The 18,356-nt window shown below is 43.1% G+C and overlaps 1 protein-coding gene across 1 annotated transcript in view; it reads left to right on the forward strand.

Moving 5' to 3' along the window:
- Positions 1 to 8,948: 8,948 nt before the first annotated feature.
- pcdh11 (protocadherin 11) overlaps positions 8,949 to 18,356 on the forward strand; it is a 115,353-nt gene continuing 105,945 nt past the window's right edge. The window contains exons 1-2 of the mRNA XM_061079895.1: positions 8,949 to 9,488; positions 15,671 to 18,178. Of these exons, the coding sequence (XP_060935878.1) occupies positions 8,949 to 9,488; positions 15,671 to 18,178 (3,048 nt within the window). The remainder of the gene's footprint in view (positions 9,489 to 15,670; positions 18,179 to 18,356) is intronic.

The raw sequence follows: 18,356 nt of genomic DNA on the forward strand, positions 1-18,356 counted from the left end.
ACACTTGGATGACACCACAGGAGCGGTATGGAGGCTTTTTCTTTTCCCGGTTGTTTCATAATTTGAATTGTATTGGATGTGTCTTCAAAGCTGTTTACCCCTTAAACTCCAAAAATGTTTTTTTTGGACTCAAACACTTTACTTACCACCTGCATCTACATAGAGGTGACCAGATAATGAGTGAACTTTCATTTTTTGGTGAACTATCCCTTTAAAGTATCCTCAGAGACTAAAAGCTAAAAATTAAGAACACAAAATCCTGTGGCGTGCTGTGTTTGCTCACTGGGAAAGAGGTCATTTTGCTTATGGAATAAAACATGTCGCTACAACTACCCAGCAGTTGCCTTTAGGCCAGAGGTGGGGAACCTTTTACCTAGCAAGGGGGCTTTTAAATATTTAAATCGTCCGTTGAGGGCCATATTAAATTACTCAACACATATATTTCACTAACCTCTAATGTTATGGCTGGAAATGCTTCAGGTTCCTGATGTCAGATGACAGTGATGATGATGATGCCACTCACAGCTGGCTCTACCCATAACAGCAAGCTAAAACAAATATTTGCTAGTGCCATGTAAACCTTGCCAAGACAGTGATTCCTCCGTCATTAAAAAAATACCAAACAATCCCCCGAACAATAATGGCGACTTTGGTGGCATATGTTATTGTTTCCATGGAGGCCAGAAATGTGTTACGTTCTTTCTCCTGTTTTCTCTATCCTCTGTTTTATGGGATATATATAATCTGCTGAGAAGATTCTCGGGGAGACAAACAAACACTTTGGAACTATTTTACTTCGTCTGAATCCGGCAGCAGCGAGTCTCCACCACAAATGTTCTACCCGATAATATTTATGCGAAGGCTTCAGCTTCGTAGTTATTAAACAATATTTGACTGCATAACATTAGCTTCCTCCAACTTTGTCAGAGCAAAGACTAGAGAAAGCTGCTTGTTGGGCTCCCAAACTCAGCCGAAGATTGCGAGATGTACCCAAGTGCCCTGTCTGTCCTCGCAACTCATCAAGTGCGTCTGCATCTTTCCGGCTGTAATGACGCCTGAGATTGGTCCTGTTTAGGCCCAATCTCTTGGAAAGTGAAACACTCTGCATCTACTTTTCTTTCTCCCGACAGCCACCATGATGCTTCTCAGCGATGACAAGCAACATCTACGTGTGTTTCCTTCCCCCTGCCTGTGCCCTGACACTCACAGATGGAAGGGACCACCCTGACATGTCAGTCTATGTTACTTAATTTAAAAGCAAAAAAAAAAGTCTGTTGTGAGAATATTTTTGAATTTATGACTTGCTTTTTTAATATTTACAAATTGTCCTGTGGGCTGCGAATGGCCTGAAGGCTGCATGTTCCCCACCCCTTATATTTTGGTGTTTAAACACAAAAAGCCATCTGACCAAATCCTTAAATCTTCAGGGATGAGTAGTGTGATGTGAAGCAATGTAGAGGGACATGGTGAACAGGTGAGAGATGTTGTTTATGAAACCTTGCCAGGGGCTAAACTTGTTAAGATGCCAAGTTGCAGCTATTTGTTGTATGAGGTGACAGCAAAGGGACAAGGGTAATTAGCTGAAACATAACCGGGGTCACGATTTGCCCTTTGAGTGACCATAACCTTTTATGACCCCCGTAAAAGCACCTGTTAAAATCTACCTAAGGGTATTTGGGGGCAGAACCGCAGCGGGAAAGTGACAAGATAAAGATTTGTGGTCAGTGATTTTTTTTTTTTGAACCAATCAATATATTGCTCAGATTCCTGTTTGACATTGGGCCCTACGACCAGATCTATAGTGTCCCTTCAATAGGTTTTATGGTCGGAGATACACACTGTTAAACAAGATTCAGCACTTTGCTGATACTGAATGTCTCATTCACACTTCGGTATGATTTTAATGAGGCATTTGAGTTACCCTGTCACTTTTAATACCAGGACATTTTCCACCAATTTCCCGGGTAATCTCTCGTTAACATCTTACCATTCCTTGCATTTCAAGTGTTCAAAGTGTCCACGGTAATAAGGGGAACCGTGATTGGCTCATACATACATAACAGGGAATATCTGACACCATTTCATACATGGGAACTATGGAAACTGTGAACAAACCCATTATCGGGCTAATTCATCCTCTCCTCCCCGAGATGAGCTCTGCCGTGGCCTGTTGACACTCTCGGGAATGTCTGAAAAAAAGAATTTGAACCTCATCATGATTAAGAGGACGCCGAGGTTACAGGACAGCTCCATTGGAAATGAGAAAAAAAAAAAGCAGACAGCAAGGCTCGGCTTCAAAAGTGAACAGTGCCCCCCTCTTGCTTTCAGGCGCATTTGTGGAGCCGTGTGGCTGTACTGTAAACAGCAGAGGCATCTGTGGTCCGCCTGTCCACCTCCATCCCCGCGCAAGCATCTCTCCAACGCAGTGCGGCTTTAAGAGGACCGGGGCTCTTAAATCTGCGCCTGGCTCCTCCCTCCGCCATGATGTCAGCGTGAGGGAGAGCGAGAGGGAGAGAGGTGGGCTGTGTTCAGGAACTGAGTTCATACAATACTACTGAGACATCTACAGCTTAGCAGACAGATACGGTGAACCGCCTATCCCGGCTCCTGTAAGTGATGCTGCACTGAGGCACACTTTGATCCAACTCCACTGGGGGGGCGATGCGCTCTCTGCATCCCTCCATTAAGAGTTTTTTTCCCCCTTCCTTTTTGGGGGAGCGTGCACAACCTCGAATGAGTCTGAACAAGTGATTTTTTTTTTAGAATAACTTAGGTTTCAAGCTTTCGGTTTTTCCACAGATGTCCATTTTTTTTTGCGCTCTTGGATTGAAGTTTTACGCGCGGGGTCCGGACGCGTTTTGACGCACGCGTGTAACTCCGGTGCCAGCGATTTTCAGCTGGAAAAAAATAAAGCAGAGATTTTCCGAACGTAGGCTACAGATGCAAAGTTTATAAAAAAAAAAAAAAAACATCAACAAAAAAGACACACGCTTGGATCGATGCGTATCTTCGCCGGTGGGACTGCGACCCAGAGACATCCGGAGAGGAATAACAGCGTCTCCTTTTCAAAGTTGCTCGCTGTGCACGATTGGTTTTTCCTCCCTTGCACATGAGGATGCCGATTTTTTAGCGCATGGATAAGTTTTTGTAGTGGATAACATTTTATCCCCCACCCCCTGCCTGCTCCGCATTGTGCTGCTGCTGGCGAGGATCCTCTCTCAGCCCGACTTCAGTTTAATTCATGGCACATCTTTTTTAGTAAATCAGTGATGTCTCTACGCGACGGTGCTCGCGGTTGATTTTCCATCCCGTACGAGAGGAAAAGGTAAGCTCTGCTCCTCATCACGACTTTACTGTTCACATCCAAATGTGTTTTTCTACTTAACCGGTCTCTTGGCACATGTGTGCACGCGTGTGGCGTGTCTCCAGAGCGCATTCGGAAACATTGGAGTGCGCCCAACAACCTGATATATATGGTTCGTAAAAAAAAATCAAATTGATGTCCGGGTGCCGGCGCTGTATTTCCATCCGCTGAGCGCAACATATTGTAACATGTATGCAGGATGGAAATGTTAGTGCCGCTCTATAAGGTACTTGGGTAAATCTGCGTCTTTGCCATAGTGGCTCATTTTCATGTTCCGTTTTTTTTTCTCCCTGGAGCTTATCCAAAGATATATCAGGCACCTGATGTAAATACAAATTCTCCACGGACACGGTGCGTTCGGGGAGAATCTAAGCCCGGGTAGTCGCGTTACGGGCATCTTATGTACCCGCGCGGTTGGTCACGACTTGGGGCATTTATCAGCTCGACACTGATCGCTGGGTAGATAACTAGATATAGGCCCACTTTCCAGGAGCACCCGGCCGGCTGCAGGGACTTTAAAGTGCGGCTCTCTCTCTACGCAGCAGCAGCGCGCTCCGGCCGTGGTCCAGCGGTCCAGCGGTCCACTGTCACAGACCACAACCTCTGGACCCACGGGCATGTTCCCACTCACACCAGACCCATCCATGTGGTCGCTACAGTGACTCTCAGCTCAGATAGTCACGACGAAAAAAAGCCCAGTTGGCCCGAGGAGTATAACCGCCAGCTGGTCGTTTGGGCTCTTAATATTCAATACCTGCTGAAAATGCAATAGATTCATATTGTGCCCGTTTAAGACTCCCACAAGGCCTCGCTTATCAGCTCAATATTAAATCAAATGGGGGATGTGAACCTTCCCAAGGTAAGCAGCAGGTTTTTTTTTTTGGCTGCACAATGAGGTATTTGTACTAAAAGATGAATCAGCGAGTAAATGGGTGCAGCCTGACTATTTGCCTGATTTGAAAAGAGCAATAAAACCATCTGCTCTCGCACACATTTCCATTTCACCAGGAGGTGTAGAGCAATTGATCGTAGTCTGCAATATCCTTCCATTCTGTATAGCCCACTTCTTATAACAGTGTTTGCAATAGTCCTTATACCTTCTGATAAATTCAACTGAGTATGAGCGACGAGTTTGGGATTCAGAAGTTGACTAAAGAGTTCCCAGTGTAACTAACCTGTAGCCTCACAGAAGCGTCCCAGGTGTCGAAGATGTTTTCTCTGAGCTCTGCTTTTAGTTTCCGTCCCACTGTGTGAGTCTGGTTGAGCCACTGCAACGCGTCCAAGCTTCTATAAATTACTGCTTCCCAAGTCACATTTATTTTATATCAAAATAGTCATGGGTTTGGTTATCGTTTTAGTTATTAATCCTCTCCTGATTAGCTTTCTGATATTCATCGTATAGTAGTTCAGTTGCCCCCCCCCCATCCAACCCCCATGAAGGATATTATATTGGATGTGACAACCACATTGAATTTTCCTTATTTCAAAACCCACGATGGTGTCTGCACAACCTGAACTATGTGGCCAGTTTGATAAACGCATAAATGTAGTCCCACCAGTTTTTCCAGTACTATTCTGGTATTAAATTATACTTGAGCAGTAACTTTTAATATTTTTGCTTTCAGATATTTTTAATTTGTTTGATTTGACTGATTTGGCTTGTTTTAATTAATGACACTGTTTCTCTGAAAATGTTTTCCCTTGATTGATTTAGTCCCATTTTCTATTAAAAAAGTCTAACTTAATATTCAAGATGACATAAGCTACACTCCAGAAATATGATACGAATATTTAGTATTGGGATTGCATTTGCATGTATGGACTGCCCTCTTGAGGTCTACGCTTACAGCGTTGTAAATTGCTTCTACTGCATTGGGGACAAGAAATATTACCGAGCAAACACGTTATTACCCAACTAGTCCAATGACCTGTCGAAATCTGTCTGAGAATTATGAATTATGAAATGAAGGTGAAATGACACTGATGCATAGTGCGGTGTTCAAATCCCAGTGAGATTTCAACTTGAATATACCTATTTAATTCAGTATTAAATAAATTATTAACATTGTCATTGCAGCCTGCATTTATGTCAAGCATCATTTTCTCTTTGCCTTTCTGGCGTTCCAGCATGAGTTGTGTAGTCATTGTTGAAGTTTCCCGAGAGAAAAGAACTGTTATACCTCCACCTTGTAAGTAAAACTGTTCTGACTGTGTGGACTGAAAAAGAACAGAGTGATCTTGACAGAAACCTGGTCTGTCAGGCTGTCAGCGATCCTGAAAGCTGTTAAAAGAGGGAAAAGCCCAAGACAATCAAAAGTATTGTATTTGCCGATGCCCTCTTTTTAAAAATCTCGTCGGATCCACAGGCGATCTTTAAAGATACGGCAGTAACTGAAAACCTGGCTTTGACGGGTAAAGGACTCCGACTAACTCGGGTCCGAGGCCTAGTCCCAGTTGAGGGTATCTTAATGGGCGAGGGTGGGGGGGGACCTGTGCTGTATGTCTCCCCCTCTGGCTGCTCCAGTCCAGCAGATGCAAACACCAGGAAGGCCTGTCCATCACATTGTCGTGTAAAGTGATCCAGGGGCCGGGCCCGCTGCTCTTCACTCTGTGTCTCTCAAGAGGGAGGCTTGAGTTTGCCTACTGGATTCAACCTGCTGTCTGGGGCTCAAAATAGCATTTCAGGAGACTGGTGAAATGTAAGCAAAGGAGACACTCTGACTGACACCTAGGATTTCTGTCTCCCTCCCTCTTACCTTTTTTCCCCCTCCAGCATAATTCCTTCTCTCACCTATGCTATTCCTCGTGGACAGGTTTATAAAGACTTTTGACACGTGAAAAGCTGTGCTTATATTGGAAAATCATTGTTCAGCGGAAAAAAGGACACGTTCATTTAATAGAAAAAGAGGAGTCAACATGTTTGTCTGTAATATGTTGAAGGTCAACCTATCGAAGATCACGTTTTGCCTTCTAATTCCATAGGAAGAGAAAGACCTCTATATAACTGCATATACATTTAGTGTATGTAAATGTATTATATGTATATACCTATAGTAGTAAAATGTTAGCACTGCAAAGGTGTCTTTTTTGTTACTACATTTGTGTCTTACTCCTGCACATACTTAGAGTAAAAAGACATACAGCACCTCTTCATCCTGAGGAACATTATTGTCACTTAGGAGGAAGAGAAAATCTGGATCATGCTTTGATCTTTTCTGTGTTTTTTTTTTACTTCGGCGAATCACATCCCATTTAGGGATGTAATTTAAACTTCATTATGCGTTGTGTGAGCTCAGCCTTGGAGAGCATGGCGATCATCACAGAAAGCCAATTGCTGCTCGCTCTCAGAAAGATGCACACTTCAAAGTAAAGTGTGTCACAGTCACTAATGGGATATATCTCGTCAATATTTTGACTTGACAGTCGAATAAAGCGTGTTCTATACGTGCGGAGTGACTAACCCTCACACGGATCAATGTCAGCTGTTTTCTTTCTCTTTTCTGTCCAGCTGTCTTTAATGAGTCTCGTGTGACTGCTTTATGAAATGTGTGAAACGGAATCTGTCTTTACAGGCTGCATGAATGCCTTGCAATTGTTGCTGATTCAAATCCGCTTAATTAAATTCTTATTTTTAATCAATTCCCTTTTGTCGGTAGGCCAAGTGCTTCAATGGCTATGAACGCTGTTGCCTTGCCAATTTAGAGGACCCCTGTAGTGCAGTTTAGGTGGTCATACCTTTTTTTCGGCAGGATATTATACGACTCATGTAAATGGATGGAAATTTCATAAAGTAGCAAATATTACGGTTCCCAAAGAGGCATTTGTGGTCCCTTGTTACTGCATTTTCAGCTCTGGCTGCACATTGTTTGTGTGATCGCTGTCACACTTTTGCCATCCCTCTAAAGGAAATGGACGTTTGATATCAAGCCAGCTGCCTTATGAATACGAACCAATATCTTGAGGAAAATCATATGAGGTTAATAAACACTCAGGGGTTTGGCGGATGTAAACACACAATGGGATATGAGCAATGAAATTATATTAGTCGTTAAAAATATTGCTCTAGAATACACTCTGGGAGCCGGTATTATTACAAAGAGTGAACATAGCATTGGGGGGTTATCTGGATATGTCATTGCACACCAGAAACAATGTAAAGACTAGTAATGAAATTATTTCATTTTACAGCGAAACTACTCTGAACAAACATATACTTATCCTGATATACTAATTACACTGCTTTACCACCATTCTGTCAAAAGCCCATTACAGCCTGTGTGGCCAACCATTGACAGAGACCATTGAAAGTGTGGTGGAAATAATGGAACTTCCATTTATTTACTATTTCCAAGAATGGATTAAATGAACAAATACGCCAAAAAGTGAGCTAACCACATGAAGTGAGTACCCTTGAATGACTCAGCAACCTACTAATCAACTGGTTGAAAACAGTCAATATGTCATGCTAGCATGTACTGGCAACGAAGACATTGCAGAGTGAGACTCCTTCATCGTCTTCCAATGACCTATTTGGGTTTTGGCAATTGGGGCTCCTGCCCTTTGGCAAGCTTTGGCACATAGAGAACAGTTAAATATTTTGTAGAACAGCAGCATCAAATGAATTGACACCAATTAAAGAATAATGTTCAGTGATGTTAAATTCATGTGCACTGGATTTACTGGTAAGAGTTTATCCTAGGCAGAAGTGGGTGCTGTTTATAATTTGTTGTTGGAAAGAGGCTCATTTGTCAGGATGAAATGAAGTTGATGATTAAATTTCACTAATTTGATTGATGGCAGCTTGCACAATAAATAATTCCACATCATCCTCTCCTTCCACCAGAGTCACTTTAAACAGTGCTCTTATCAGGCCGTTTATGTTTACACACATGGGCGTTCATGACAACATTTGCCAGCTCAATTGTTTACATTAAGCGCAAATGAGGTTGCCCATTAATAGTTGCTGTCAAACGGTTACGACTGCCTGTGTGTGCTCATGCATGGCGGCACCAGCGCTCAGGGTTCGGTTAAGCCGTCTCCAGATCAGCTGAGGTCTGTGTGTGATGTGCCGTTTATGAGGACACCATCGCACCACATTGACTCACAAAGACTCAGAAATGAATCAAGTTTTTCTCTTGTGTCCCATTTTTTTTCCCCTCTCTGCGCAGTAGCTGAGTGTGAACAAGCTCTCAGAGCCGACTATTTTATCGCAACACTGAACTCAACTGCGTTCATACTTCTCAATAAAAAGAAAATGAAATGCTTCATTACAGCGATGAAATGGATTGATGGAATATGTGAACTGCCAACCTTTACGTGTCCGCTTGCTCAGTGGATGTCATCGGAGGTTAATTGTGTAAAACTAACCTTAATTTGCTCACAAAGACATTGGGAGGATGTGGGCTCATGGCTAGTTAGGATGAATAGGTCAAGTTGAAAACTCTCTGTCGAGGAAAGGTAAAACTAATTACAGCAGAACTTGAATGCCGTGTAATCTTCTCACTGACATTGTGTGTTCTTTCTTTTTCTGTCTCTCGCGACAGAATTGCTGCTGTAAAAGTGAAGCTCCCATCCGCTCTCGAGTATGGACTTAACAAGTCAGGCTCAGGTGCTGGGGGTCTTGCTCGCCTGTGGGGTCTTGCTATGCTGGGCCCAGGAGAAGGACTATACGGTGAAGGAGGAGCAGCCAGAGAACGTCCGCATCGGCAACCTGCGCAAGGACCTGGACCTCAACTTGGACCCCAACATCCGGCTCTCCTCGCCGCTGCAGTTCAAGCCTGTGTACAAGACAGGTGACGTGCCTCTGGTGAGAGTGGAGGCCAACACAGGGGAGATCTTTACCACCAATCACAGAATAGACCGGGAGAAGCTTTGCTCGGGGGTCTTCGCAGAGAAACGCTGCTACTATGAGATTGAGGTGGCCGTGCTGCCGGACGAGATCTTCCGATTGGTCAAGATCCGCTTCCTGATCGAGGATGTGAATGACAACGCGCCCCTCTTCCAGTCCACTGTAATAAACATCTCAATTCCGGAGAACACCGCTATCAACACCCGATACCCAGTGCCCTCGGCATTTGACCCTGATGTAGGGATCAATGGGATCCAACACTACGAACTGGTCAAGGTGAGGATCTCTTCCTCTTCATCTTTATCATATAAAAGAATATGGAGAGGAGAGGTACTGTTGTTTTCGCCAGGAGTAATAACTGTTATCTTATTCAGGGGTCTATTTTATATATATATACAGATACATGGGTTTGAAATTAGTTGTAAAAACTACGGTTTTTAGTGTGTGCTTTCATGAAAACTGCAACTGATTGGAAGAAAATAAGCAGTATTGTAAAGGTGCATGGTTCAGAGTAGATTTAGTTATTACCTTTTTGATCAGGTTTGTTTAAAGAGGCTTAAAAAAAACACATAACAAAAGACATAAAAACTGACGAAACTGTTTCGTCAGCCCATTTCCAAATTAGTTCTCCTTAGTTCTCATATAAACACGAATGTGGTTTATCCAACATCCCTCCTGCTACAGCATCTGAGTGCATAACAATAATTACTCTTTTATATACCTGTTTCTTTAATTAATTATTTGCTCATTTGTCAGCTTTGACTACTAAATAAATAAAAAAGTCTATGAAACTGAAGCTGAATTTCTATGTAAAGACTATTAAATGCTCACGCCAATAAAATTGAAGTTGATAAGAGGCTATTACTGTATGTCCGCAATCTCATGTCTAAATTAAAAGCCATCTTGTGCAAATTAATTTAGTTCAATAGTGAACGAGTGATAGATTTTGATAGTGAAAGATAAAGCCTGAGGCTTTATAACACTGGAACAAGCCTCATCTTACTGGTTAGCTTTTTTTTTTTACTTAATAGATTAAAGAGGGGGGTTTTTTTCACTGTGGAATAAATTGCCTTTTTTTGAAAATCCAAGAGAGGAACATTTACTGCCATAAATTTAAAACAAACACTAGTGTAGCTATCTATGTCTTGGAGAAACAATTAGAAAGATATAAAATGGGACAGATAGTAGAGCATTTCTTTTTCCAAACAAACAGATGCCTGTCTCCAATGCAAGCAGTATTTTAGTCTGCAGAGTGCCATCTGTTTACAACAGGTCTGAATAGCTGGCTTTTTTGAGTTCACACATCATTTTTTCTTTTGCCATTTCTTTTCATCCCATATGGTTTTAAATAAAATTCACCTTCTGCATTATAGCTTCCTCTATAAACCTGCTCTTGGTGCTGTTAATTTTGAATCTGGATTGAAGATATGACCTACTTTTTCATAAAGTGGAATATGCTTACATTATTTTGTACCAGCTAGTGATATTTTCCATATGCTTTCTGTCTTTATAAAAGAAGACTGTAAAGAAAGGGGGCTTTTCACCAAGTACAATAATATCAGAAAACACGCAGAGGAAAGTGCAGACACAGCACACACTCCATGTCCAATTTCCAGCAACAGGTTGAATGTGCTGAACATCGTAGATTAAAGCAAAAGAGAAGGAATGCACTATATTATGCTAATAGGTGTCTCATGCAGCACTAGCAAAAGCTTTTCTTCATCATCTAATTGATGCACTATTAAACTGCAGAGCAATATTCTCTGCTGCCTAATGGAGTCAGCCCTAAACCCAGAAATGTAGGATAATATCATGCGCTCTTCATTTATAGTCTAGACAACACTCTTTGCTTTGTGGATAGACGAGTATTAGAGGTGACACGAGCCCTTACAAATGAAGTGTAATTAAAGAGGGAGATGCAAGTACTCTAGGGGAAATCCTAAACATAATAAATAAAGGAAGGTTACTGGAACCGAGCGCACGGTGCGAGACAGAGATGACAAATCCATCCTGTAGTCTCAGATGAAGTTAACATGGGGTTGGAATGAGCAGAATCGTGGCCGTGTGCCTTGAATACTGATTTGCATTTTTAAAGAGTCGCTCCACTACCGAGGCCTCTCCAGCGCCGTGTCCTGAATTGTTCACACCGGGAAAATCACCAACCAAATGCTCTGCTCATTATGATGATCATCCGCAATCATTTTTCCTGCCCTTTTCACAATATACAGCTTTCTAACTCCTTGCAGAGGCGGCGGTTGTATTATCTTTTGCAGGAAATTCCTCTAAGAGCGTCCTTGGCACTGTGTCTCTGATTCACTTCTTCTCATTATATTCTCATTGTACTCGAGATTAATTTCCTTGTGTTCCAGGCTCCATATGAGTAAAACACAGGGAGGAACATTATGGGAGCCAGCAACATTTTCAACCTTTTGGTGTCTTTTATTTTCAAAAGTGCAGTAGAAAGCGGAGGGTTTAGAGGGGAGGGAGTGTGCAAGCATTTCCTAGAATAACTCTCGGCCCTTAAGCCACCCTTAGACTATCTTTGTTTGGTCCTGGGAGATTTCTCTCAGAAGCTCCCTGACAATGATAGTTTGCCCAGTTTTTTTGTGTTACACAGGGCACTTTGCTGAAATTGCTACCACAGCGTAGCCAAGTGAGCCACTCCATATGTAGCATGCCTGAGTTGTCAACATACAGAACAAGTTAAATAAACGCGGTAGCCTCGTTTTGTTCAACTTTGTCCTTTTCCAACGCGAAGAGGGACAACAGGTAATCTCATCCTACACAGTGTGCCACGCGTAATGACTGGTAATTACACTTTGAGTGAAACTTTGCCATCAGTGCTGTGCAGCGATGTGTTACGTCATCTGAACTGCAGAGAAGGCACCTAAGAAATGGTCAAGGTCAGAGAAAGCAATCACATGCATGGATGGAGGAGGATCTCCCTTGAAAGCAGATCTGATCACTTTACATATTCACAGGATAACTCAGAGGCCAACACAGAAACATGCACCTAGGACTAAAGGAGAGTTTGCCATTGTTTTTATTGGATGGCCACCTTTCTTAGTTCAGTGATGTATGAGTTATGAAACATCAAAATTACAGAAATCCAACTTATGTCACTCTCTTCAGACACGTGTATAGTGGGCATCTTGTTCAAGTTTGTAAGGAGCTGTGGTCTGCTACTGGCCTGGCTATGTCTCCTTGATAAAGTGGATAATAAAGTGGATGTCTGCAGTTTGGTCAGGCAGTGGAAGGCTTTTCCTTTCAAACTTTAACCACCTACCTTTTCTCTTTCTCTGGCATTTTGCAACCAACTCATTTGCTATGTGTCTATCTCAAAATGTACCTAAATTTCTCGAGTGGGTGAAGTGGTCTTCGCTGGTACTCAAAGACTGAACTTGAAGTTTATTCAGAAGCTGATTCTAACTTTGCATCTGCAAAATTTATTCAAGCACCATTGCCAAGTAGCACATAAATTTGATTAATGCACTGCATGCTGCCTATAGGCTGTGAATAGGATTTTTGGGCAGCGAGCTCGCTGTCAAGCATTTCCAGTTTTCATTAGCATCTTATTTTGACACATTATCCTCTTTTAGGGTTTGACAAAAAAGGCAATTCCTTCCTTTTGTCTTAATTCTATGCATGAGATCATGGCCAGGGGCAAAAGTGAATAAGGTTTGGAGGGAAAAAAAATGGGGAAGGAAAAACACAGGGAGAGGGTGAGTCTCTATCAGCATTATAAAGAGCCGCTATAGCTTGTGATGAATAGCTGTCCCCAGTTAGCCCCATCCGTGAGCATCACCGTGACTACAGTGTTCCTGATATATTCACAACCCAATCTCAGTCTCCTCTGAGTTTTAATAAGGTCGTCAACTTGACTGAAAGATGCATCCACTGATAATCTGAGGCACTGTCTGCAGAATGAGGTTGAGAGTCGTCTCTCTCTCATCAACAGCCACCCCTGCTTCTGTCAGTGTCCCTCCGTCATTTTCATATCCAGCTCTGATTAGATCGTGTTCCACACACATCCCACGTACGGTGCCCAACTCCCACTCTGATCACCAAGGAGACCTTTGGCCCTTTGATGTGAAATGAATGGTGAGTCATGGAAGTTCAAGAAAACGTACCTGTTCAGTGCACATGTGCTTAATGAGTGAGGCATGGTAAAATGCACACTTAGCCATTTAGAGAACTTTGCTAAGCCTTAGGGTTTCCAGTGAGTGATTCATGCTAGTATTTGGCCTTTTCTTAGCTTGCCCTAGATTTGATCGCAATCCACCAGACTAATTCTGCATTCAGAAGGATGCGCAGCCTGAGAGATAGCTCTCTTCTTATTGAAATGCACTGAGCGCTGTCTTGTCAGTTGTAAAATTGTGTGAAACGAAGAAAAAAGCATAGAAGAAATGCAGGCCCATAAATCATTGTGCAGCATTCCCTCTGACACATCCAAACTCCACATCCTGCTATTAACATCAGGCTTTGCCAAATATCAGTGTTCAGCTACTCAGCTACTGTGCTGAATCTGTGAGCTATTCAAACAACCAAGGATTGAGCAGCTCTGTGCAGATGGAGCCGTGCCTCGTAACAGATCCCCCAGACTGTTGCCTTGGACCTTTCAGTTATGACAGAGATAGTTCGGCATGGGATCGAGCACTGTTCAACCATGAGGCATTTTATTTTTGTTTTCACACATAGCTTTATTTAACATATCTGCTTATCCCTACGTGACTTATGCTTGCCATAAGATCACAAAATAGGGTCTGAAAGATCAGTGCTGCAGTGTTTGCCGTTTTAAGTAGTTCTGTCAATCACTGACATGTTGACAACATTCCCTCGGCAAGCAATTTTTCAGAGTACACAATAATTTACATGCTGCAGCTGCACGTTTGCTTCTGTCGGCTACAACACTGTGTTGGCACAAGGGCGGCTCTGGATTGTGAAACCTACCGAGGACTCTTATGCTCACAATTTGGTTGAAATGTTCCTCCCTTGAACATGGAGAATGTATATATCTTAATCTCATTTGATAGCTGTGCCTAGACAGAGTAATCTTTTCCAACATTATGTGCAGCACGGAGCTTATCGCTTCAAATAGGATGCTTTTTCTTGTTTTACCATGAAACTGCTTCTGACTGAAAGAGCTTCAAAGGGCTTCTTTGTTTCATAATGTGCATGCAGCTCATTCATGGGCTTGATCTTCTTCTTATTCCCTCCCCCTTCTCTCTCTTCCTCTCTGTTTCTGCCGCTTGTTTCTCTTTCCCTCTCTCGTCCTTCATTTACATCCCCTCTCTTCTAATTTGAAAACTTGTATGGATCCATGCCATACTCTATCTGCAATTGTAAATATTAGTGCTAGTTTTTTTTGCGTGGAAGGCAATTACTCATAACAGCCACTGCCAGCTCCTCTGGTTTCTCATGGGGATTACTTATGCATTTGTTTTCATTTTCCTTCGGCTTTACTTTTGCCTAGATTTAGCACTTCTCGAGCAAAAATCCCTCTAATAGGCAGGATTTTTCACTCTCCTACTCTTAATCTGTGTTGATCTGGTCTTGTAGCGTATATATATATATGAGCTTATTGGTGTGTCTCCATTTCCAACTGTCTCTCTCACCATACTGAAGTTAAAATGTTACAAAGCTGCCTGCTCTATTCTAACTTAATGCAAGGAAGGAGGGTAGTGAGAATGTAAGAGTGAATTATATTCTATTGAAGGTATGATGAGGAGACTATACAAGCAAATATCCCCGGAGGGCAATCGTAAGATATGCAATTTACAATTTATTCAGAGCATGGTTATTTGCCCATTTTTTTAGAAAGATCAATTTACTGACATTTGGTAATTTTCTGGTCCATGTGCTTTGTAGTGTATGTAAGAAATATAAACTTTAAAACTAGCTGATGATTAGTATTTTTGAAAATGCTTTACATTAGTATAGGCACCCAGCTGGGATGAGCACAGCAAAGCCAAGAACCAGCTGCCTTGTTCAAGAATATCCTGGGCTGTTTAATTTGCTCTTGACATTCATCACTGCCTAAAAGCCTGATCCGAAGAAGGACTACAAATGAACCCGAGTAGCCTGAGGAAATATCTCAACAGGCTGTTCGGCTTTCGAAAACTGCTGAAAAGAAATCCACACTCAAAGAACAAACAAATCACCAAGAACAAAGAGTTTATCACTGTACCTTCCTTTGTTATTACCTGGGAGAAAATATGGTCTTCTTACTCATGGAATTGATATGTCAGTCTGTTCATATAGAGGCCTTTATTATTTGCTCAACTTATGACACTCTCTATCTTTAGAGACTGGATATATGAGGTAAATAAACTGGCAAATCTAATAGGTTATTTAATGACCATAAGTTTGTTAATTAAACAATGTCTGGAGTTCAGATATTGTTATTATGTGAAACAAAAAAAAATCAAGCTAAGTGAAAATGTGTTTTTTCTTTGCAGAGTGTCAGCGAGTTTGGCTTGGACATCATTGAGACCCCCGAAGGTGACAAGTGGCCACAGCTCATCGTTCAGCAGAACCTGGACCGGGAGCAGAAGGACACGTTTGTCATGAAGATAAAGGTAGAAGATGGTGGAAATCCTCCCAAGTCCAGCACCGCCATTCTCCAAGTCACCATCTCTGATGTCAATGATAATCGCCCCATCTTCAAGGACAGTGAGCTGGAGGTCACGGTACCAGAGAATGCCCCCATGGGAACATCAGTTGCTCAGCTCCATGCCTCAGATGCCGACCTGGGTTCTAATGCACAGATCCACTTTTCCTTCAGCAACCAGATCTCTGCCTCCACCAAACGTAATTTTGCTATTGACAGCTCTACAGGACTGATCACTGTGAAGCAGCAACTGGACCGGGAGGTAACTCCTGTTCATAAACTCATTGTCCTGGCCAGCGATGGCAGCTCTACCCCCTCCAGAGCCACAGTGACTGTTAATGTAACAGACGTAAATGACAATGTTCCCTCCATAGACACTCGCTACATTATCAACCTGGTTAATGGGACTGTTCTGTTGTCTGAGAATGCTCCTCTCAACACCAAAATAGCCCTGATTACTGTAACTGACAAGGATGCAGATCTGTTTGGTAAAGTAGCTTGCTACACTGACCATGATGTTCCATTCCGGTTGAAGCCTGTCTTTAATGATCAGTTCCTACTAGAGACAGCTGCCCCGCTAGATTACGAGACGACACGAGAATATGCAATTAAGATAGTGGCCTCGGATAGGGGGACGCCCCCTTTGAACACTTCAGCTATGGTTTTAATTAAAGTCAAGGATGAGAATGACAATGCACCCATCTTCCCCCAGCCGGAAATCCAACTTTCCATACCGGAGAACAATGACCCCTCTACACAGTTAATAAAAATAAGTGCCACTGATGCAGACAGCGGACGCAATGCTGAGATTATTTATACTCTTGGCCCTGACACACCTGATGGGTTTAACATAGACAGACGGTCAGGAATCCTCTCTGTTGGCAAACGACTGGACAGAGAGAAGCAGGAGAGGTACTCATTCACTGTCATAGCGAGGGACAATGGCTCCACTTTCCTACAGAGCAATGTCACTGTCAGGCTAATCGTCCAGGACCTTAATGACAACAGTCCAGCTTTCACACATCCCGAGTACAACTTCTATGTGCCTGAGAACCTGCCTCTCTTTGGAACTGTGGGCTTAATCACAGTGACGGATTCAGATGCAGGAGATAATGCTGTCATAACTCTGTCCATTTTGAACGGCAAAGATAATTTCATCATCGACCCTCAAACTGGTGTGATCAAGCCCAATATCACCTTTGATAGGGAGCAGCAAAGTTCCTACACATTTATGGTCAAGGCAGTAGATGGAGGCCACCCTCCAAGCTCCTCCTATGCCAAGGTCACGATCAATGTAGTGGACGTAAATGACAATCGCCCTGTGTTCGTCATCCCATCCTCCAATTACTCGTATGACCTAGTGCGAACCACCGTCACCCCTGGCGCTGTGGTCACCAGGGTGTTTGCCATTGACAATGACACAGGTATGAATGCTGAGCTGCAGTACAGTATTATCAGCAGCATCATCATCACATCTAGGGTCTCTCCTCGAGGTCTCTTTGCCATCGACAAAACAACCGGTAACATAACACTGCAGGAGAAAATACTGACAGCCGATCAGGGGCTGCATAGGCTTGTTGTCAAGGTGAAAGATCTAGGCCAGCCTGAGTCATTACAGGCTATCGCACTTATTCACTTATTTGTCAATGACACTGTGTCAAATGCCACCTTCATTCAAGAGCAGCTGCGAAAAAGTATGGAGACACCCTTGGACCGTAACATTGGGGACAGTGAGGTAACACCTCAAGCCAATGGATATGTGATTGTTGTCATAGCTATCATAGCAGGGACCATGACTGTTATCTTGGTGATTTTTGTGACTGCCTTGGTGCGCTGCCGGCAGACACCCAGACACAAGGTGGTGCAGAAGGGCAAGCAGAGTGGTGAGTGGGTGTCACCCAACCAAGAGAACCGTCAGATCAAGAAGAAGAAGAAGAGAAAGAAGCGATCCCCCAAGAGCCTCCTCCTGAACTTTGTGACCATAGATGAATCCAAGCACGATGACCCTAGCCATGAGCATGTTAATGGTACACTGGATCTCCCTGTGGAGCTAGAGGAGCAAACCATGGGGAAGTACAACTGGGCCACCACGCCTACCACCTTCAAACCCGACAGCCCAGACTTAGCCAAGCATTACAAGTCAGCGTCCCCTCAACCTACATTTCAAATCAAACCGGAGACTCCAGTGGCCCCCAAGAAACACCACGTGATCCAGGAGCTCCCCTTGGACAACACGTTCGTAGTGGGCTGCGACTCACTGTCCAAGTGCTCATCGACTAGCTCCGACCCATACAGTGTCTCAGAGTGCAGCTGTCAGGGGGGATTCAAGACTGCGGGGCAAATCACCACCCGACAGGTAATTCACGACTTCCTTTTTAAACCCACCCACACTAGTCCCCACTCACACTTCCCTTGCTGTCCCATGGTAGGCGATGTGAAAGGGGGAGGGTGGCAGCATGGAGCCGGGGGATATTCCCACATAGACCATGACCATGTCTACATGAATGTCATTTGCACTTAAAAGTCAGTGAGTT

The sequence above is a fragment of the Limanda limanda genome, chromosome 10 (assembly GCF_963576545.1).
Source record: "Limanda limanda chromosome 10, fLimLim1.1, whole genome shotgun sequence".
Lineage (NCBI taxonomy): Eukaryota > Metazoa > Chordata > Actinopteri > Pleuronectiformes > Pleuronectidae > Limanda > Limanda limanda.